Here is a 22,838-nt window from a genome sequence, read left to right on the forward strand (position 1 = left end):
TCACCCTTAGTAAGTGAAAGTTTAAGTTAAACAAACTAACAAAAGGTGATAAATACAATTCCCCAACTAGGATACTGTTGTAATTCAAATTAGACATAAAGCAGCCCACAAATATGGACTGTAATGAAAGTGAGATGATCTGCCATAATTAGAGTCCTAATCATTGGCTACAATGACTTTCAGCCAGTGAAACATTTATCTTTGTAAAGCAATGTCTATAACTGTAAATTCTATAGTTATGCATTTTTAAAGTCTTTCTTCTTGGAGTTTGTTGCTAACCCTCATCCTTGGACATCTGTGGGGTTCAATGCTTTGAATGTGGGTGACTGCTAACCATGGGGGGCAGGCAGTGTCTTCCCCTCGCATTGGAAGAGCGAGGCAAATCTGTGCCTTGCTTTTCTAACATCCCGGAGCATGTGTGCGGTACAGGGAGTGCTGTGGCGGGCTCTCCTGGTGTGTTGCTAATCTCTGTGCCACATCCTTTAGGGAGAGGAAGCGAAAAACATTCCTGGTGAATCTGTCACAGAAGAACAATTCACTGATGAAGAAGGCACCCTCATCACCAGAAAAGTAATCACCTTTGGGATTTCATGCTTCTCTTGGAATTTAGATGTTCTGTTTGTTTGCTGTAGTGTCACCTCTTGGAACAGAAAACAGGAAAATCTCTGCTTTTCACTGTTGCTTCCTACAGATCACTCGGAAAGTAATAAGACGAATTGCTATCCCACAAGAGAGAAAACATAATGACGTGGTAATGGAGAGGGACTTCCAAAGAGAAAGTAGAGGACGAAAGCTTTGTGAACTCTCTAGAATATGCTGCTAATAGGCTGGCCTCTGCGGTGTGGCAGCTTGAAGCATTTGGCTGCTTTTGATATCTTGTGTGTTTGATCAGGGGTGAAGAAAAAGCATTTTCTTTCTAACAGTCCTTAACATTATATGCTCTTATTATCTTCAGAGATTTCATAGATACATTCATTTATGGAAGTTAGAACATGCCGGTACAAGCTTTCCAGAGAAACTAAAATCCCTCTGCCACCACCAAACCCCTCGGCAGCGCCTCCCCCCTGCCCAGTGCCTGCCTGGGCACGGATGGGCTCACCTGGGGCGGGCATTCACTTCCAGCAAAGGCACAGGCTTTAAATGTTCGAATGGAAAAAAGCTTAGGTCACGACCCACGTATCAAATCTGTATATTTTCCTTCTGAAATATATTCTACAGGGAAATCTGAATTCCTCCATCTTAATTGGAAGGAATTCTAACCACCCATGTCCAATGTGCTGGTAAACTAAAACCCAACTCAGGACAAAGCAAAGGGATCTCTGTCTCCCAGAGAAAACATTTCTACTGATTTCCTTCCTCTTTCCTTTATTCAGATATTTACCATTTTCATTTTAAAAATAGAAGCTTTAGTGACCTGTCTTTACATAAGAAACAAGTGAACTGAAAATTTCTCAGAAGGACTAAATCAGAATGGAAAGTCTACTGTGTTCTCCATCATAAATGGGGTAAAAGCTGAGTATTTGTACAAAAGCTTTGCTCCCAGAGAAGTGTGTCCCCAGTACTTGGTGAAGAGAGGTCTCTTTTTTTATGGAAAACGGATGCCTGTTCAGTCTGGAATAGTAGGAGGGGTTGGTAATTCCACAAATTAAAAAAAAAAAATAAAGTTCCATAGATCAACCATTTCCTTGCCAGTGGTTGTGATTAGTGCTTCCCTGAGAACTTTCAGTCTCATTACAACAGATTGCTTAAAATTCTGCTGGCTGGAAAAGGCATCAATGATAATTAACTAATATTTTTTATCTTTGGGGTTTGGTACCCGGAACGCTTTAGCAATGATTTCTTTTAGCGTACTACTGGAAGTGGACATGCTGCTCATTTTTTCAATTCATCACTAACTTACTCGATTATTGTGAAAAACAGGTATGTCATATTTCTTCTGGTAGTGCTCTCTAGCTTGCCTTGATGACGCTAAGCTGTGTGGTTAAAGCGAATAGATTGTATTTTTGGACATGAAGTGACAAAGCGCTTTAAAGTGTGTTTCACTTATCCTAATCCAGCCTGAAGGAACCAGAATGGGAACTGCTTTCTAACTAAAACTCCTTTACCATGAAACCTTAATGTGTGCATTCCTTTTGAAGCAGGGAGAAGGTTCCAAGATGAAGACAAAGAAAGAAATCCGGCACGTGGAGAAGAAGGGCCACTCATAACAGTAAACGGTCAGTCAAGGCGATAAATAAGCATGCTCTTCTCAACAAGAGCAGGACTTAATCCCTATGAAGCCAAATGAGTGATTTCACTAAATAATTTGGATCTCCCCCTTCCTCTCTATTTCACTGTGTTCCAGCTTTGAATGTCCAGTATGAAGTTGTTGGAGTTACTTTTATGTTTATGTGTATATATATATACACACACACACATATATACACATATATGTATACACACACACACACACACACATGAAAACTTGACTCTAGTTCACAGTCCATGAACTTTCTCACAGAGTAGACAGGAATTTAAATGTAAATGGTGTTTGCAGAAGCAAATGTAAATAGTGATTTTTTGTATCTCCTCTAAGAGCAAAGGCTCAGTATGCAATGCAGTAGCTTTGTGCAATCTAACAGGAAGACGATTTGGCAATGAATAACTCTTATAAATACACTCAGAATTATATCGATCCAGCCTTTCATCATTTTAGCTGATCAGCATCTGAGAATGTAATTTTAGTTGAAATGTAGTGGTTGCCAAGTTTAAATTAAATCCCTATACACTATTTTATATAAACCAAATTAAATAGGTTAATGGTACTACATTTTTTAAGTTTAAATGTTTACAGTTGTCTGAACCTTTCTTCATAGAGAAAAGTGTTTTTATTTAACATTGTTTTCTAAATTTGACTTTGTCCTATTTGCTTCTACATAGCCACCGTTAGAAAGGCAATGTGGGGAGAAAAAGCAGATGTAGCTTTGAACAATTCCCCATAAGTCTGTAAAGTAAATCAAGATGATTTCTTTAGGGCCATTCACCAATGGTTCTCTTAGCCCTACTGGGTCAAAGTAGCAAAGAGAGCAAACAGATTCCAGTTTTTGCGTCCATACATCTGCTCCTCCCCAATCCCCAGAATCCTGGTATTTAAAGTGCAAAGGTAAGGAACTGAGAAATTATCTAGCCTATGTTTCATGAGAGGTAATTATAAGTAAGGCCCAAATAAACATGTAATCCCACCTCCCCAAAATACCTTACCTCTCTGTTTATTCTGGGGAGGCACTGAGAAAACATTGCTGGACAGCACAATGGGGACCGGCCACGTCTAACAGTCACATCAGTGTTTAAGGGCATTGAGAAAAGTAAGAACTGTAGAGTGCTCTGGAAACAATATTTACTCTTCCTAGTGTTTCACTTGTGCTCCTCATTTAATTCTCTCAACCCACCATCTTGGATGGGTGCCCATATCATCCCTCACCTTTAACAGGTGAGGAAACAGGCCCAAAATTGCCCAATGTCACATGAATTAAAAATGGCAAAAATGGTGTACACAAACCCTACGAGGCCGCCTCCAGAACCAGAGACTTGCCGTGGGTCTGAGTAACAGGAAGGCTTTCTTTGGGAGAGTAATGTTTGAGTTTTAAAGAACAAGTAGGACTCAAATGGGTGAGGGGTGGGAAATGTGATAGCATTTGGGGTCACCTTCTAGGCACAGCAGAGGCATTCCGCAAAGGCAAGAAGGAGGGAGAAACAGGAACGCTGAAACTGAGAACAGGCCAGTGTAGCTGACAGAAGAGTTTTGCCCTTACATCTGAAGAGGTAGGAAAGAACTGAGTATTTAGGCCTTGTGCGTCTCTCTGTAAAGATTCTGGTCTTTACAAAGATGAGAATGGTGAGATACCATGAAGGTTTTAGGCAAGGGTGAGACATGATTCAGGTTATGTTCCACATCACTCACTCTAGCTGCTGGGCGGAGAAGGATTTGGAAATGGCAATAAGGGATGAGGAGAAAACCTGTTAAGAGCCTATTGTAGATCCTGGCTTGGACAGTGAGGCTGGAAAAAGGTGGGCTGAATCGAGAGATACTTTTTATTGAATGACAAGGGTAAGAGCTAAGAAAATTAAGGATGATATCAATGTAGCAATATCTAGAATAAACACCTATTATGCATGTCTTATAGCTAAATTTGATGAAAGACATTATGTAGCAGGTTAATGGAACACTGAGCATGAGTTTGCTGTCCTGATCTGTTTAAGCCATTCTAAGTGATAAATGAAATGAAAATAGAAAACAGTTCAGTCAACTTCAGTATGTCCCTTCTAGCTTAACATCTCATTTAGTCATAGACTCAGACGCCAATGGGAATAAACCAGAAAAGTCACCTACACTAGCCGAGCCATTTTTCTAGAGTAATGTATACCTATTATCCATGAATAAATGACACCAAAAACTACATGACAATACTGTGTCACTTAAAGGAGAGAGAAACTCAGGTAGGAGAATTGATATGAATGTGAAAATAACGCCAGGGTAGAGTAGACTCCGTGTATCAGATGGCAAGAATGGTGATGTGACTGCAAGCCTCACTTTCCTCTCCAGGTGGTATTTCCCTCCCATAGTGAATCTAGAAAATGAGTCCAAGAATACTGCCTGGAAGTCCAGGACACTGAATGTGCACTCTGGAGAAATCAATTTGCAAATATATTGAGAAATTTCTATAGCCCTGCTGGCTGCTCTTTTAAAAAATAACAGAACTACTAAGCAAGTGGAATGCTATCAAATTGCACCAAGTCTCAGATGGAGACATCAGATTTTTATTTCCCATTTAGAGCCAGTAGAATTTTGAGTTATCTGAACCCTGCACCTGCTTTTCTTTAGTTGAGAAGAGCCATTCTATTGAATGACTCGTTGAGTCATAGCCATTCTATTTTTAATATAAGGAAAAGCCAATGGCTTAACTCATATAAAGATTTGTACATAGTATATGATTTGTAGTTTATAAAGTGCTTTTCCATTTTCTTCTTGTGTAGTCCGGCAAACAAGCCTGGAGGCAGGTCAAGCCTGTTTTGTTTACTGAGGCTCAGAGAGGTCTTGTGACATTTCTGCTGTCACACAGCTCATGGCTGATAGAGCCAGGACTTGAACTCGAGATCATTGACAGTCTGCCTGGTGCCCTTTCTGTTACACCAAGCTTCTTTCTGAAATTATTTATGAATAATACAGTCTTATTCTAGCAAATGATCATTGTATGACAGAGACTAGGTAAGATCATTTATATATACACACATGTATATATCTCCTATATATATAATATATATATATATATCTTCTCATATAATGCCTAAAATAATAATATAAGGTTAAGTACTACCATCTTTTTTTATAAATGAGGAAATGAAATTTTGAAAAGTTAAGTGACTTACCCAAGGTCCTATAGCCGATGATCAAAAGCCAAGAAATTTAAATTTATCCAGTACCTAATTCATAACTATTACTTATTAATAGTTAAATACTAGCATTTGATGACTATTAAAGAACTAAAAGCAAACTGTGAGTCAAAGTTTGTATTGGGTTGGCCAAAAAGTTTGCTTAGTGTTTTCCGTATGATGGCTGTAGTAGTGCTTAGTTGTCTATAACTTCATTCAAAATAATTTTGTTAGATTGTATTGTGACAGCTGTCATATCTGTGTTTTTTAAAATTTATCAAAGTTGAATTTTTATGCAGCCATTTTAATACTTAAGGTGGAAGAAGATACACAACATTTTTGACATATTATGCTTTATTATTTCAAGAAAGGTAAAAAGACAACTGAAACACAAAAGAAGATTTGTGCAGTGTATGGAGAAAGTGCTGTGACTGATTGAATGTGTCAAAAGCGGTTTTTGAAGTTTCTTGGTACTGTTGACATTTTGGCCAATAATTCTGGCTGTGGGGCTGTCTTATGCATTGGAAGATGTTTAGCAGCACCCTGGCCTCTACCCACTGGAAGTCAATAGCGGGAGATGGCTGACAGATCCAAAATATCCAAATCAATAAAGTTATTGGTGAAAATGAACAATGTCTTTTATTTTACCAAACAAACTAAATGGACTTTTTGACCAACTTAATACAAGACAACCTGTAGTAAACTTCTTCATACTCTATCTACATAATAAAAGCACTCTATTTTTAAAAAATCATTTCTAAGGTTGCTATAATCTATAAAGCATTTACTGTAGTGTGCCATTGGAGGGCTGATCAGAGAGGCTGGGGCAAGGGAAGGTCCCCAGATATAAGCTGCAGAAGACTGCAGAGTGGCTGTATTCCAGATCTCTGAGGGGGAAATGCCCCGTATCTGGCAGCCATGCTCATGCTTGCCAAGACAATGCCATAGCTGAGTCAAAAATGCTGACTAGTTTCATTCATTCCTTCAAAAAATATTCAACATTTCAATTGGCTTAGAATGAAAAGGCTAGATACGCAATCATGAATAAAACCCCCATGGCCCCCTGCCCTTCTGGAACTCTCACCCTGCAAGGAGGGAACAGATAGGACCAATGTTATTTAAGGGCTAAAAATACAAAACCCAGGTCCAATGAAAAGCAGAAGAGAAGGAAAGACCAGAGTAACGAATGCTCCATGTTCTCAGTGGGCTCTAGGGAAGGCGTCCCAGGAAGGGCTTTCCTTAAGCCATGGTAGAGCTACATCTTTAAAGGTGAGGAAGCATTAACCTGCAAAGGTGGATCTCATTAGGGAGAGCAGTCTGCACTTTCAAGGAGATGGCATTTGAAACCAACCTGAAAGGTAGAGGGGGTTAGACACAGATGAAGATTAGGAGGGTGAGTATACATGGATATGAGCTTATGAGCATATAAAAGGAGTTGGGAACCAATGTATTGATGACATGTAGTCTAGATCCTCTAGATCCTGCTGGTGTGTGTGGTCTGCCGGCCATCAGTATCAGTATCACCTGGGAGTCTCGTTAAAAATGCACAATCTCTGGGTTTAGCCCAATCTACTAGGTGATATATATGCACCTTAAACTTCGAGAAGTGCTCCTCCAAAACACTGGTTCTCAAACTTGATTGAACACTGGAATCATCCTGAGTTTTTTAAAGGTTCTTTTGATGCTGGTTTCACCTCAAGAAATTCTAAATAAACTGATACCAGATATGGCCAGGACTCTGGGAATTTTTAAGTCTCCCTAGATAATACGAGTATGCACCCAAGTGTGAGAACCACTGGAGATTGGGAAGCAGAGCTTTCCAGTGGAGAGCAGTGGACATTAAGCCTGAAGAGGTTCTTTGAGCTGAACTGCAGAGAGCTTTTTTGAAGCTCTAAGCATGAGGGGCAAATAACCACTGGTATGTGGACCTACAAGGAAAGGTTGGTTATAACTCACACGTACTCCCAATTTGCAGATGTGATGTGGAAAGGACAACATTCCTCTGTGAAATATGAACTGTCATGAAAATCCATTGAATAGCTGCTTTTCTATATTTCAAAGTTTTTTAAAATTGAAAACGAATTATAGTGAAATGACTAAAAGGAATGATTAACCTTTTGATTTGGTTTCTATTACCTTTGTGTTTGAAAGGCCTGCAAAACCCAAAGACAGATTCCTAAATGCAAATATTTCTTTCCGGAATCTATTACCTAAACCCAGAAAGGGAAGGTGACTCATTCTTTTTATGAAATGTCATCTTGATGGATCCTGCCCTCTCATACTTTTCCATCAGATGTCGCTCTTATCACAGTTTATACAGTGTCAATATTTTACAACAGGCACTCAGCCAGGACTCCAATGCTTGTTTGTGCAACTTGGTATAAACTTTTTTATCCAATGAATGACCTTCCCGCACCCTGTATGGTTGGGAACAACATACTCTTATTGCGTGACTGAGAACAGCAGAAATTTTTATAAGGGGAACTGACTTCCAACTTCTTTTAAACCATCACCCAAATCATACCTAAATATCAATGGGGATAATTAATAACATTTTTAAGATCATAGAAACATATCCACTGTTTCTAGAAAGGCAATGGTCATTTGCCTTGGGTGGTAAGAGAAAGACCTTGATTATTGCATGATTAACCTTGGAAGTTAGATTGATTTTTCAAAGAGACAAAGCAAAACAAAATAAGTTCAATTGGGTTGCCCATCTACGTACATTTACTAAAAATTATCAAACTGTATATTTACAATAGGTGAATTGTATGGTATATATATTATGTATCAATTGAGCGTAAAAAGCAGGGGTCGGGGGTATTGATTAGAAAAAAGTTGCTGAGAATGTTCCCTAAGAAAACAGCCCGAGAACACAGCACTAGGGTAACATTATAGGACCATCTAAGAAGCCTGGTGCCTGGAAGATTAGGAATAATGTAAAAAGAGAGGTGAGAAAATCCTGATCTTCTTACTCTGATTTGCACACCTTCTGGGCCCTGGCCTGCCCAAATGAGTCACTTTCCTTCCCTGGAGCCTCTGCAGAGTCATGGGAGGGGGCAGGTGTTGAAATCACCCCAGAAGGAATTGATACTTTGGTGTTCTTGGCTCCAAGCTTTAGTGACCTGGGGCATGGAGGTCAGTAGCATTTTTAATACAGAAAAGGAAGCCAGAACCACAGTAGAGCAGACTGAGGAAGTGCTGAATTAACGTGTTTACATAAGCCAAGGTGTCCTGGGTGATCCATCTACAGAGAAAGAAATTCCCAGGATAAGTAAACAACGTCAAGGTCACTGGGAGCACTTTTGGGCCCTAACAGAAACCATCTGTAGGTTCTCCCAGACCTGCAAGAGCAGTCTGTCTCTGGCATGTCAGAGTTGTTGCTAAAGTTCTTGCCTTTTTCTCAGCCTTTTGGTAGGAGCTATGTCTTGTTCTCAGGCTGGCATTCAAGTCTGTCACTTTCTACACTGAACGAGGAGGAAGGAATAGTACTGTTTTGTGGAGAAGTTCATACCAAGAACAATACATACCGCGCAAAGTATGAAAGCCTCTGCCAGAGAATGTTGATTTTTTTGACATACTAAGGCTGGCTATAAAACAGATATTTTATGCAAGTATTATCCAACAAGGCAAGACATTCTTAGAGGAGCCTCAATTAAAAAAAAAAAAAATTAACTTATTCCATCATGACTGACATGGGGCAGGAAAAGGGAAATATTTCTTCCAATGGTTCACGATAGTCTTTCATTTTATTTTGCATATGGAAAAGCAATTTCATAGTAAGGAAGTAATGATGCTGTCCTCCCTCTTTGGGGGGTGAGACACATAAAACGCGGTCATGACTGAGCTCCTCTGTCCTGCCTCCGTATCTCTGGCCCTTGGTGCCCATGAACCTCATACCCCTCATGTTTTGCTGTTGGTGGAAATCAGAGAGCACCTCTGTCAGCCTCGTGTCACAGGTAAGACACGAGAGAGGTCCCTGCAGCTCTCTGGAGTAACTGAGTGACGTGAGCATCAGAAACAGATCTAGAAAATAGTCTTTCTTACTCAGTCTCTAAAACCACAAATAGCATAAACAAGTTATGTGGAGGTCAGAAGATCACTAAGAGCAGGTCATCGCCTTCAACGAACTTTGCAGCACACCTCAGGGCCTTGTCCTCTGTGGCAGCCAGCCATAGCCTGAGGCAAAGTACCATACCGTGCTAGACCGCCCCATTAGGAAGCAGAGGGCCCCCATTCTAATAGGAGGCTTTTCTATTGAGTGGCAAGAGAGGCTTAGGCAAGTCTCTTGAGAGAAAAGAAAGCGAGCTAAACTCACTACCTACTTATCCATCTTTCCACAGGATCATGTGTTTTTACTGCCAGTATTGAGAAATTCATGGAAGACACATCAGCAGGAAGTAGAAATTCACAGAGAAGGGTGTGTTTGCCGCTTCCACACATTAATGGCATGATTTTTTTTCCACAAAAAGAAAAAAGAAGAAAAAGAAAACCACCCACATTTTAATTTAGCATGAGCTAATTTACAGAGCATGGAAATCCACTTTCATTCCCGGGACTGGCCCGTGTGCAATTAGCAATGCAGTGTATATACAAGAAGCCATGCCGTTACAGTGTATCTCCAGTGCTTTGGTGTCACTCACACAAGGAAGAAAGTCCTGCCTCCAGAAGAGACGGAAGCAGACAGACTGATGAGGTCACAGAGAAACACTAAAATTACTAAATCCACAACAGCTCGCCTTATTTTTCTTGGACCCAAACTGTCAGGGTATAAACACTATTTGTTTCTTTTTTAAAACATCTATAGTTTTGCTGTAAATAATAACACTGTATAAATTCTAACAGAAAAATAGAATAAATGTTGATAAGGCACTGCCTCTTAGAACTCAGAATATTGCAAATGCATTTAACATAATAGAGGTCTCCAGCGACTTCACCCTAGCAGAGGACGGACACGTTCTGGGGGGTGGGGGGACCTTCACTGATTCTTGTATATTAGCAATTATAATGTTTGTATATGCAAAACTGCTAGCTTGATTTTAAAAAAAGCAAATCTTTAAAATCTGCTGCAAATTTAAATAATTCCCCAAGTGAGGAATTCTGTAGTTCTGTGAAAAAAATTTTTTCTTCAGAATACTAATATTTTGATGCATGTGTATCACCTTATTTTGATTAAACCTTTTCCAATTTTGCAAACACTACAGCATACTGCAACACAGAAGATTTTATCTGTAAACACAAAGCCCTTCATCTAATATTTGTTGCTATTGCCAATTTTCCAATGAAATGACCTAAAAATGAAAAAAAAAAAAACCCTATACAGTAGTTGCTTTAGGGGGAGGGGGGGTGCTCTCTGTTAGTGCTTCAAAGGGGGTAATGCTTGCCGCTGTAGAGGTGGATGGTGCTCATAAGAGGCCCCATCGGGGGTGTTTAAAATGGACTGAACAGAAACCCTTAGCTAGTAGAATGGCAGCACGCTGTAAAATTATTACTGTATCGTGTACTGGCTATAAGATGTAGACACCTTTCAGTAAGCCAATCGTTTGTAACCATTCTAGCAGTGTCATATTAGGTTAATAAGGCTGCTGTGTTTTAAAGGGCATTTTTATTTGGGTTTTGGTGAAATTCTTTAATTTGTTGATTCATATAAAATCAGCATTCATTGACACATCGCTCTAATGACATTATGTATGAAAAACCATACACTGGATGACCTAGTCAATTATTTAAGCATAAAATAAATTGTGTTAAACTCTTCACCTATCTCTGCTCTACAGTGTCCTTGTGTTCTCCGGCAAAAGGTAATTGCCTATCTGCTCATCATTCTGGTGTCCCTGACCCCCTCACCAGGCCTGTTCATGCCTCTGCCTCTGTGCCTACCGAAGGGACCGCCCCTAATGTTCAGTTCTGCCTTGCACACTCCCACCCTCCATACATTCTGGGCATCTCTCGGCGGAACCATGAATTAAAGATTAACTATCAATTGATCTTTGTTCACGTCTGGGTTGGACTACACACCCCTCCCCGCCACCAAGAAAAATGGGGAATTGGACTGTAGGCTGGGGCCAGCATGTCCAGAAGTTGTACATGGGCATCTCCACCTGCCACTGCTTTTAGCCGTTATGCAATTGTTTTTTTTTTAACTGACATTCAATTATAAGTTGGGAGATTTCACATAGTAACCCACCTTTCTAACTTCTCTTGAAAAGCAAGGGTTGGCAACAACCTGCCAGGCTGTGCTGCCCTCTGCAGCCAGGCGCGTGGTCTCCAGGCACCTGTCGGTCTCGCCTCTTGCATCTGTGTGCCCTGACTAGCCTGGTAGGCACTGAAGTTTGTGATCAGACACTAGGTGATCAGTTCAACGGAGGGAGAGGCCATGGCGGTTTTAATATTTCTTCTAGCCCAGAGCCTGGCAGACAGCAGTGGTGACAGTGGCACTTACCATCATGGCTAAAATTGGAATGACACCCTATGTCAGACTCTTCTAAGTGCACTGTATTTATTACATCATTTAGTCCTCGTGACCACTTTATGGCGGTAGGTACTATCTTTGGTAGTGACAGTCCCCACATAAACATTCAACAGGTGCTTAGGCCCATTCAGCAAAGTCACATGTTGCCTGTCTGTTAAAGATCACTGCCAAATGGAATGAGTTATTCCCAAGAGGGGTTCAATATCAGTGCAGAACACAGGTATAGACAAGCAACTTTGCATAAATAAGGGGGCTGGACTGCATGAGTATGGTGTCCCAAATAAATGGATGCACCCCACCCCATGCACCAAAATCATCCCATGACTCCTCCCCCAACCCTGCCCCACCCCACCGAAAGGTTTTTAAAAACACCCAAAAAGCCTCTCTGTAAAACCGGGATCAGAGTCCAGGTGTCCTAACTTCCACTGAAGGCTTATGAATTTTTGGCTCAAAGTCCTTGACAAAAATGTGTTTATCTTGAACTAGAAAGTCAATGAAGTGTACTTGTCTGGGTACTAAATGTTACGTGTATGTACCTAAAAATTTGAATTTAGGTATATACTAAAGGTCAGGCAAAAATTCATTAATTTAATAAGAAGCCAAAATAGGATGATCAAGATTTTATTTACATATGTGTGTATTTGTACATATGTGTTTGCATGGATTGAACTGGAGGCACACATTATATATTCCTAACACGGTTTTCGACCTCCTGGCTTATCAAATGTATTTAAGCTCTTCCTTAATTGACATCACTATAAAAAATGAACTGTGATGATAGATTCCTGATATTTTCTGTTTTTCAATTTTATATTCCTATCAAGTTCCTGACTTTGTTAAATTAAAATATATTATTGCTATTAAATTGCCAAGTTACAACAATACACTGTGCAGAGTTGTTCCACCATTTCCAAGAGGGATCTCCTTCATCGAATGCATAAGCAGTCAGCTTCTTTCCTCTATTAATAAATACTGCCATGACATCCTGGTGTTCCAACAAGTTCATTCGTTATCTTCCTGGGCTCCATCCAGACTGATATATAAACAAAAAATCTGTTTGCTTGCCTTTATGGGCATCAGGTCACAACAGGGATATGCGAGAAGCCCAGAAATAAAAGTCACAGGAGTGATAATTCATCCCTTGACTCTGAAGAAGCCACTGATCCAAAAACTGGCTTCTGTCTGAGTGAGTCTTGGTATTCTCTTGGTTCTGGCATTTTAAAAGGTATGCGATTTCCTAGTCACATGGCACTGCTTCTCTTTCATGAATTTATGACCAAATAGTCCAGAAATAAATGTTTCTAACATTAATACTTGAGCCAAACAGGAGCTTTTTCAGTAAGAAACAAAAAGACAGTGGTATAATTTACATGGTTACCTAGCTAACAGTGCACCAATACTAAATAAATATATACGTAAATAAATAACAGAATGGACCCGAAAAACATCCTTAGTAGTACACACTGTGCAGGGGTGCTCAATGTTTTGGCATCTCTGGGCCACACTGGAAGAAGAAGAGCTGCCTTGGGCCACACATTAAATACACACAAACACTAACAAAAACTGATGAGCAAAAAAAAAGGTGCCAGGTAAATTTATAATTTTGTGTCAGGCCACATTTATAACCGTCCTGGGCTGCCTGTGGCCTGCATGCCATGGGTTGGACACGCCTAATTAAATACAGACCATTCAAAGCATATCAAAATGAAATTGACCATTATATCTGCCACACTCAATGACTGATACCTATGAGTAATCTGTACAGCTAGGCAACCCTGCAGTGAAGACATTTTATTCTTTATTCCTTGGTGCTTTCTGAGTTAAGGAATAAACGCCCCGAGGGTTGCATTTCCAACAGCACATCCTGAGACTCCACCAATTCCAAAGGTGTTCCAAAGCAGAGATGAACTTGCTGAGAGGATCATAAAGTGGTTTCAAAGAAACACTAGGCTGTGGGAGGTACCCCAGAAGCAAGAACTGTCAAGATTTTTCCTCCAGGGCCACCTTAAAACATCCTGTGGCTAACCCAGAGAAATAGGTGATCTCCCTGCCTAGTTTCCCCAAATATCCTCAACTGCCACTTCTCTTCTAAAATCTAACTTAAGCAATGGCACAGTTCTGAGAGCTGGGAAGGAGTGATGAACTGTCGGCTCTTCAGGAGTTCCAGCCCGTGACGCACACCACCAGGTCCTTGTACTAAACTGCACACTGCCTGAGGGTGAGGACTTTGTGTCCTTGTCTGCTGCAACCACAGCCCCGGGAGCACTGGCTGACATTTTGTATGTAGGTGCTCAGTAAGTGCGTGTTCAGTTCATGAGCGAATGACTCAAACACCAGAGGGCGAAGGACAGTAAATGGGAAATGTGACTCTGCACCTAGTGTGCACCGTTTTCTGTACAGGCTCAAGCAAGAGGAAAATCAAAGGAAAGCACAGCTTTTGCTCCTAATAAATTCACTCACTGAGGACTAACTTGTGTCTCTATCCTCCACTAGCCCTTTCCAGCTGCACAATCCCCTCATTAGCCACAAAGTCTAAAATAACAGGGTCTGGATATCCAATACCGTATGAGCAAACAGCACACCAGTCATGCTGCCGAGTGCAGCATCTTCCCCATAGCCGTGGGCTGTCGTCCTCACCATCAGGCCACTGAGAACCCAGGCAAGAGTGTGGAGAACTTGTGAATCCTAAGCCTCATCCATATGAAAAAGTCAGATTGATCTCCTCTCCTTCAGACATGATATACAAATCTTTAAAAACTGGCTTCCTCAAAAATTTCACCTCAGTGTTGCAAAGTGTTTGTTAGATTGGTAATAGACCAGAAGGTACAGAAATTATATCCTTGAAATCCTTGGGTCACATCCAGCCTGCAGAGATGTTTTGTTTGTACAGCAGAGTTGGAAAAAAGATGGCCAACATTTCTTTAAAAAGGAGTTTTTATTTTTTTAATTTTATTTTAATCATTATTCAAGTAGTTTTCTCCCTTTTACTCCCATTCCAGCCCACCCACCCAACCCTCCCCACTTCCCTCCCATTACCTCCCTCCCCCTAGCTTTTGACCATGTGCCCCCTAAATTTGTTCCTGCAAACCCTTCCCATTCTCCCCTGAAATTCCCTCTTCTCTCCCCTCTGATCACCGTCAGTCTGTCCCCTATTTCAGTGTCTTTGGTTATATTTTGCTTGTTTCTTTGTTTTGTTGTTTAGGTTCCTGTTAAAGGTGAGATCATATGGTATTTGTCTTTCACTGCCTGGCTTGTTTAGCTTAGCATAATGCTTTCCAGCTCCATCCATGCTGTGGCAAAGGGTAGGAGCTCCTTCTTTCTTTCTGCTGCATAGAATTCCATCGTGCAAATGTACCATAGTTTTTTGATCCATTCATTTACTGATGGGCATCTAGGTTGCTTCCAGCACCTAGCTATTGTAAATTGTGCTGCTATGAACATCAGGGTGCAAAGGTTCTTTTGTATTGGTGTTTTAGTGTTCTTAGGATATAGTCCCAGCAGTAGAATTGCAGGGTCAAAAGGCAGATCCATTTTTAGTTTTCTGAGGAAGTTCCATACTGCTTTCCATAGTGGTTGTACCAGTCTGCAGTCCCACCAACAGTGCACTAGGGTCCCCTTTTCTCCACAGCCTCTCCAACACTTGTTGTTTGTTGCTTTGTTTATGATGGCCATTCTGACTGGTGTGAAGTGGTATCTCATTGTAGTTTTAATTTGCATCTCTCTGATAGCTAGCGATATTGAACATTGTTTCATGTGTCTTTGGATCTTCTGTATGTCCTCCTTGGAGAAATGCCTGTTCAAGTCCTTAAAAAGGAGTTTTTAGATGAAAAACAAGTTCCGAGTTCTCTTTAAAATCTAAAGCAGTGAAAATGTTGTTTCAAAATTCCTTATGATAACAGCAGCTTAGAATAAGACCACCCCTGCCACATTGGACAAGCATGCGTTTTACTGTTCACCATCGTCCATCCTTTTCCCGTTGCCTCTAAAACCCAATCCACTTTACTCATTTCTATTCCCAGTCTCTGTTTGATATGATTGGAGGAAGGGGAAGAAGGCAAAATTATGAGATCATGCTTAAATGCTTTCTTCTTATGACAAGCAAAACAACTAGCTCATTTTCATCCTGCTTCAGTGCCAAATGAAAGGTGGAAGAAGCGAGTGAGAAGATGGATGGTATGGTTTTCCAAACCCAAGCATCCATCCATCCATCTATCTCATTTGACATGTATCAGTGCCTGCCACTTGGCTGCTCTCCTGGGTACAGGATACATTCGTTTCTTGCCTGCTTCCCTTCAAAATGAGAACACAAACAGCCCAGTGAGGAGTCCAAATCTAAAGCTTCCAGGAAAGGAGACTGCTGCACACACATCAAGCTGTAGGAGGTGCAAGAGAGCCAGCTGCGCAGCTGCTGAGTGCAACCACTGTAGTTTCACAATTGAGAAGCAAAGCCTGAAAAAAATACCAATTTTGGTAGAAAACTTTTAAAATATTTCAAAGGTATTTAAACAGCTCTGTAAGAAAACACATCCCCATCGTGCTTCCCAAAATTCCTGATCTAGATGAAGCCAGTTGAAACTTTGAACTCATGCTCAATGTCCTTTACTTGCGTCAAGGCCCTCATAATTCTGACCTCTTCACAAAGCTTCCACTGCTCACGCCAACCCGCATGGCAAACTCATAAAAACTAAATGAGTGTCCCATGATTCATCTCTCAGGTCTATGTCCCCGAGGGTTTCTCTGGACAAATAGTTCTTCAAGAACAAGGACTGAGCTTTTCCACAGTTCCAAGAGCAGAGCTGGGTGTACAAAGGCTATCATAAATATTCAGCTTCACATGCCTGATCATTTACTTGTTCTCAATGGTTCAGTTTTACCAGGTCCAGCTCTGATGCAAGACACACAGATGACTTGGCCTGGGGGCACACCCCATCCCTGGACAGCAGTGTTTGGGCACAGGGGAGAGCAGAACCAGAGCCCCCTCATGGCCTGGATTGCTAACACAACCATCATGTGCCTTGCCTTGGGGAAAGCCTAAAGCAAGTAAATAAAGGGTATCTAAGGAAAAGCCTGTGAAGCCTTAACCCATTCAAGGAAGATAGACAGTCATATAGATAAATGCTCACATGGATAGGTGGACATAGTGGGGACAGCTGTAGCATGGTCAGCTTTAGAGTAACTCATGCTTCTGGTATGATAAAACTTTGAATTCTCAAGTTCCATAGGCCAAAGCAGTCACAATCTCAAATGTCTGCAGGCTAGGTAGCTTGTCTAAATTAGGCAAATGGGTTGCAGTGGACTGCATAAATTATTGGCTGCCTCTCCCTGGTGGCAGATTATACTTCCCTTCCCCATTGCCCTCATCTGAGCTGTGCCACTTGCTTTGGCCAAGGGGCTCTAAGAGCAAGTGCGCTTTCCTTCCTGCTCCTTCTTCCCCTACTTCGACACCACAGACTGCTCCACACAGACTGCTCCTGGGCCTGGTGCCCGAGGGAAGGTGATGTGGAGCACAGCCACAGCTGACCCACCATGGACATGCAATGTGGGCAAGAAATAAACCTTTCTAGCAAACCACTGCACTTTTCCAGTCACTTGTTACTGTAGCCTAACCCATGAATAATATTCAAGTCATGTAGAAGACATTAAGGGGTAGTGAGTATTGGGTAAGCACGTTCCTTTCCCAAAGAGTCTGACTCCTGAGAATACAAGCCTAGCTCTGCCTCATTTTCCTGGTTTTTAAATGTTGGTAATCAACATGATTTTTCTTCTTCAATATTGTGTGGGTCAAACCAAACATGCATGTGGGCCACCCGTCTTCAACCTCTGGGTCCCAGCATCTGCAGAGTGAACACACACCAGAGTCATGCTATACAAATGAACTGATGTGTGATTTGTAGTTACATGCTATCCAGCTGGGGTGCATAAGCCAATAACCGAATTCCAAGTTGGCCCGATGGCCTGCCTAACACCTCCACCTGGGTGTAGCTCGTTTGTTCCCTACGTCCATTTCAAATGCTGAAACTCACTCAGGCTCTGAAGGGCTCACTGGGCCTTTTAACTTGTATTTGACAGCATTTTAGTGAAGGGTTGATCTTCACTTGTGCATCTGGGCCTGATGTGGCCCCTGCCGACCCCTGGAACCACACCACGTCCTCTCACCATTTTCTCTCACCACATTCCAGGCCAGTGACAGAGTATAACCCACACACTCTCTCACCCTAAGAAATTTTGGGTGCCTATCTGCAAAGGGATATTGTTTTAAAAACCTGCAAACCAGCTAGGTTACTAAGCATATTTTTTAGTTCTGTTGACTTAAACACACACACACACACACACACACACAGTAAGGCTCCCTTGAGAAGGAAATGGCATAGATTTTCAGTTCAGTGCAGGTCCCTTATCGTGTCATAGGTGCATGCTCTCCACAGTACAGATCCAGCTTCCTTTCTGCTCCTCAAAAATGCCAAGCTCCTCTTTACCTGGTTCCTGTCCCATTTGTACTTACCCTGTGCCAGGGAAAGTCTCATCTCGAGCTCCAAGTGTCGCAGTCTTAGGCCTTCCCTGCATACCCCTCTAAAGTAGCCTGACTCCCTCTGATCCAATTATTCTGTCCTATAACCATAGTTATTCCATTTATAGCATTTATCATTATAGTATACATTTTTGTTTATTTGTACAATACAGTAGATTCTCTCTTCCTTATTCATTGCTATATCCAAAACATCTAGCACAAGGCCTGGTACCAGTAGGTACAAAATATATTTGATGAATAAGTGTATTCATCACACGTGTTGAATAAATAATTAAGGGGTAAGAGGGAAGCACAAACAGAGTATAGAATACATATCTGAATACTGTGAATATCAAGGAAAAATAGCAGCATCTTCAGTGACTCATTGTGAAGAATCAAAAAGACGTCAGTTTGCCTGTGCGGGTTGGTGTGCTTCTCACCCCCAGCGAAGACTTGCTGAGAAGAGCTTTGTAACTCAGCTCCTCCTCCACAGCATTTTATAAAAGCTTCATTACTGTCAGGTATGATCACGGTGTTTTTCCATCCTGTGCGGAAGACATGTGATGGGAAGGCTGTTAAAGTTATCTGGTATGTGTCACGGCATCAGATCTTCAAATAACTCTTTGAATCACCCAAACACAACACCACCCCTGCTAACCTGGTACTACAAATATGAGCCATCTTTCTGGATGAAACAAAAATCCTGTCAATGGAACAATAACAGAAAAGAGCAGCTGAGACAGCTGGAGTGCCTCCATTGCATGCCGACTGCAACTTTCCCTCCTCTGGCAGGGTCAGCCTGCAGCTAGAATTGAAATCAAGAAGCAAGCGCTACAGCACCTCGTGCAGAGCATTTGCACCTCGTGCAAAGAGCAGGAGGGACTGTGGAAAACTTGAGGGCACATGCCCCAACTAAAACCACAGTAGTTGGTTAATTCTAACAAAATATTAGAAATGCAGGTGCTGAATTGTCAGCTTTTGTTATTTTTCTAGAACACAAATCTGGCTGAGGGGATGGAAGTGGGGTATGAGTGTATATGAGTATGGGTATGCATCAAATCCAAATCAAATGCTATTTTTTTAGTTTATACTACGTTCAAGTCACTGTCATAGATAGATAGATAGATAGATAGATAGATAGATAGATAGATATCCATCTTAGATATGCATCTGTGTATCAAAAATAAAAAGGAATGAGAGCTGGGACCTATAGACTAGACTCCAAAAGCTTTAATCTCATTAGTAAACCAAGATATGTCAAGATATATTCTTAAATAAATAGAACATACAACAATCTGGGGTACTACATATTAAATACAGAAATGTGCATAAAGCAAAAGACAACCCTGACACAAAGAGATGCAACCTGTGTTGGCTAGTAATAGTTAGGATTATTAAGAGTATTATTACATCATCGTCACAACTATGATCTCAGGATTACCCTTGACAAAGTAAACTGGAGAAGGCCTAGCAGAGAGTTTTGTTCATATTGGGCACTCAATAAACACTAGCTATGTGAGTAGGGATTTGAGAAATGAGTAGGATATTAACATGTGAAAAAAGAGGCCTAACAAACAAACAAACAAACATACATAAAAAAGGAGGCTAGAAGGACAAAGGCATCCAGGAAGCATGAACAAAGTTTGTTTTGGTCAGAACCTGAGAAGAAAGGGTAGGAGGCCAGGATGGAAAGAGAAATTCCCCATGGAGAGCCACTCAAGACTCCATGTGGATCCCAACAAGCACTGGGGCACCACGTAAAGCCTGGCTCTGGATTGCATAAATGCCTGCTCGGGCCAGAACAAGGCCAGTTTTCAAAAGCAGCCCTGCACTTCAGATATTGAGGACATGGAGAACAGTTTATGTGTGCACATGCTTTTACACAGTGTACCTCACTCTGTACTAGTTATGTGACCTGGAAAATGCAGGTGATGGCTTTTATCAACTACAAATGGTGGAAATGAGCTCATCTACATAAAGCATTTCAAAAAACATCTGGCACAGAATGAAGTGCTCCATATGTGTTGCCTATGTGTTTATTAGTTGTGGTGGTGTATGATAATGAGAGGTAAAACAGAGGAGAAGGTTCTACTTGGCCTCTGTGGTTGGTGAGTAGCGGTATAGCTAGGAGGCCTATGACAATCCTTCACGCTCTAGGATGCTAGAGACCAGGGACAGCCACCCAGAGACCAGGGACAGCCACCCAGGGGCTCCGTGGTCCAGCCCCACCCCATTACTCTCCAAGTGCCCCCCTCTCCCACCCTTGCCCCTAGACTAATGGTCCTCCATTCCCAGCCGAGGGACAAAGAAGTGAGCATCCTGCTAGACGATTCCCCTCTGTCACCACCATGCTGCCCCCACCCTCTCCAGAGTTAGTCGCAACTTCTTTCCTAAAGCAGGAAGGTCCCCTCTTCACACAAGAGCCTCTAATCTCATTCTTTTTTCTCCAAATCCACTTCATGTACTTCAGAAAAACATATTTATTGTTGTTGTTCAGAGGTGTAAATGTGTGTATGTCTGGGGTGAGGAGTGGAAGTAGTGTCATGGGAAACTTGTACCCAGAACCTTTTCTTATGAGTCGGGCCCAATATTACACCAACAAATTAAAATAAAAAGATTTTGATTCTTGGACAATTTATCTACCTCTTCATCATCCAAACTAATATGAAATATCAGAGCTTGCCAGGTAGAAATGAGAACAAATTCCCTTAAAAAATCAAACAGGATATTAAAATGGGGCGTTGCCTCTTCCATGTATAGCCATGGTGGGTGTCCAAACCAGGAGCACCCTGAGTTGCAGGTGCGCATGGGAGACCACACCACACTAAAGATCCATATTCACAGGCAGCAGAGTCAGGGCCACAGTTGGGACTGGCGATGGTTATTCTCATGAGGACACTGAGAGGCTTTTGAAAGCAATAACCTGGAGGCAAAGCTGAGTTTGGCAACCAGGTTCCTGGCGCTGTGGCAGGAACGCAGCATGACTGATAGTGATGGAAGGAAGGGGTATAGGAGGGGCAGGGGTCGAAGACAGTCCCGATCTTTAAATGCACCCCACTGTAATTGTTCTGAAAACATTTTATTCTAAAGATACAGGTTTCAAATTGTCTGTGGGGAAATTAAATTGTTTTGTTTTTTTTTTTAAATAGGCCTGCCCTGGCCAGGTGGCTCAATTGTTTGGAGCATCACCCATTACACCAACAGGTTGCGTGTTTGACTCCTGGTCAGGGAGTCAAAACATACCTAGGTTGCAGGTTCAACCCCTGGTTGGGCACACATGGGAGACAGCCTATCAATGTTTCTCTATCTCTCACCAATAAACATATCCTAGGGTGAAGATTTTTAAAAATTAAATAAGAGGTCTTTTTATTTTTGCAAGATGAAACTGAAAATGTCTAACTTTACCTGATCCCTAAAGAGGGGGAAGGAAAGAAATTTGCTTTTGTCTTAGAAAATTCATGATGCTTAAGGCACATTATTAAGTACATTTTCTTGACTTCTAAAAATGAGCTCTGTGGGCTGATATTAAATCAGAGGTATGCTTATTGTGTGTAGTATAGAAAAGAAGAAAAGTAATTTTAAGTACATTTGCATCCCTTCATTTGTCTAAAATCCTAAATGTCCTGTTGTTATGGAAACACATTCCCTGAGCATCATATGTTAGGTATGTTTGCATTCTCTGTAAAGAGATTTCCAGTATTTGTCACTCTTGCCAAACCTCTATAGAAGAAAGCTGATTATTTAGAATTCAGCTAAAATACAAGCACCTGGCATATTTAGTCCACTACCTTGAACTGAAATGGAGCTGAAAGGCAGTATCCACAGCTACAGAATGAAAAGGAGGAGGGGACAGACAAGGTAGATAAGAATAAAATCAAAGAGGAGACTTAGGTAATACATACCACAAGACAAAATGGCATATTTCTTCTCTGTACTTTAGTAATGCTGATAAGGAAGGCTTACCAGTCAGGGTTCTTGGTGGAAAACAAAATCCACCCTAACTTGCGCAAAAAGGAGTTTATTGCAAGAACATCAAACAGCTCACAGAATCATGGGAAATGTCAGAGGTTTGGAAAACACCCACAAACCCAGAGAAGCTGAGAGGCACTGGTGCCAGGTCACATCACAAGAGAAGCCCAGTTAGGGAGACCTTACAGACATCAGGGACATGATGCCACCCCTGCTGGCGGCGGAGTGAAGCCCAACAGTCCTTGCTTCCTTGTGACACTCAGGCTAGATACAACGTTCTGGGGGGCATGGGATGGTCTTACAGGCTAAGCTCACGTTGTGTCCTAGTGGCCAGAGGTCCAAAGGATCTGATCTTTTCAACTCCCACAGTTGGAGGTGGAGCCCCCACCTCCTACCAGACATGAGGAGGCTTATGCGTTAGGCAGCCTGCCAAACACAAAGGTTCCCCCACAGAAGGTGTTCTTTTATGTTTATGGTTTA

The 22,838-nt window shown here is 41.5% G+C and overlaps 1 protein-coding gene and 1 long non-coding RNA gene across 15 annotated transcripts in view; one reads left to right on the forward strand and one right to left on the reverse strand.

Moving 5' to 3' along the window:
• Positions 1 to 11,172, forward strand: part of ANK3 (ankyrin 3) — a 332,140-nt gene extending 320,968 nt beyond the window's left edge. For all 13 annotated transcript variants that reach the window (XM_045842401.1, XM_045842392.1, XM_045842393.1 and 10 more), the window contains 4 exons: positions 487 to 570; positions 692 to 751; positions 2,139 to 2,216; positions 9,753 to 11,172. In XM_045842401.1, coding sequence (XP_045698357.1) covers positions 487 to 570; positions 692 to 751; positions 2,139 to 2,207 — 213 coding nt within the window. In that variant the 3' untranslated portion in view covers positions 2,208 to 2,216; positions 9,753 to 11,172. The remainder of the gene's footprint in view (positions 1 to 486; positions 571 to 691; positions 752 to 2,138; positions 2,217 to 9,752) is intronic.
• Positions 11,173 to 15,565: 4,393 nt separating this feature from the next.
• On the reverse strand, positions 15,566 to 22,383 carry LOC123821016. 2 transcript variants are annotated; one of them, XR_006786051.1, is made up of 3 exons: positions 22,292 to 22,383; positions 18,830 to 18,934; positions 15,566 to 16,330 (listed from the first exon to the last, which is right to left on the reverse strand). It is a non-coding gene; the product is annotated as an uncharacterized LOC123821016 (long non-coding RNA). The 2 variants fall into 2 exon arrangements; XR_006786050.1 differs by having other exon boundaries at positions 18,384 to 18,934.
• Positions 22,384 to 22,838: the final 455 nt, after the last annotated feature.

The sequence above is a fragment of the Phyllostomus hastatus genome, unplaced genomic scaffold (genome assembly GCF_019186645.2).
Source record: "Phyllostomus hastatus isolate PE091 unplaced genomic scaffold, TTU_PhHast_1.1 phas_contig_38, whole genome shotgun sequence".
In the NCBI taxonomy this organism is placed as follows: Eukaryota; Metazoa; Chordata; class Mammalia; order Chiroptera; family Phyllostomidae; genus Phyllostomus; species Phyllostomus hastatus.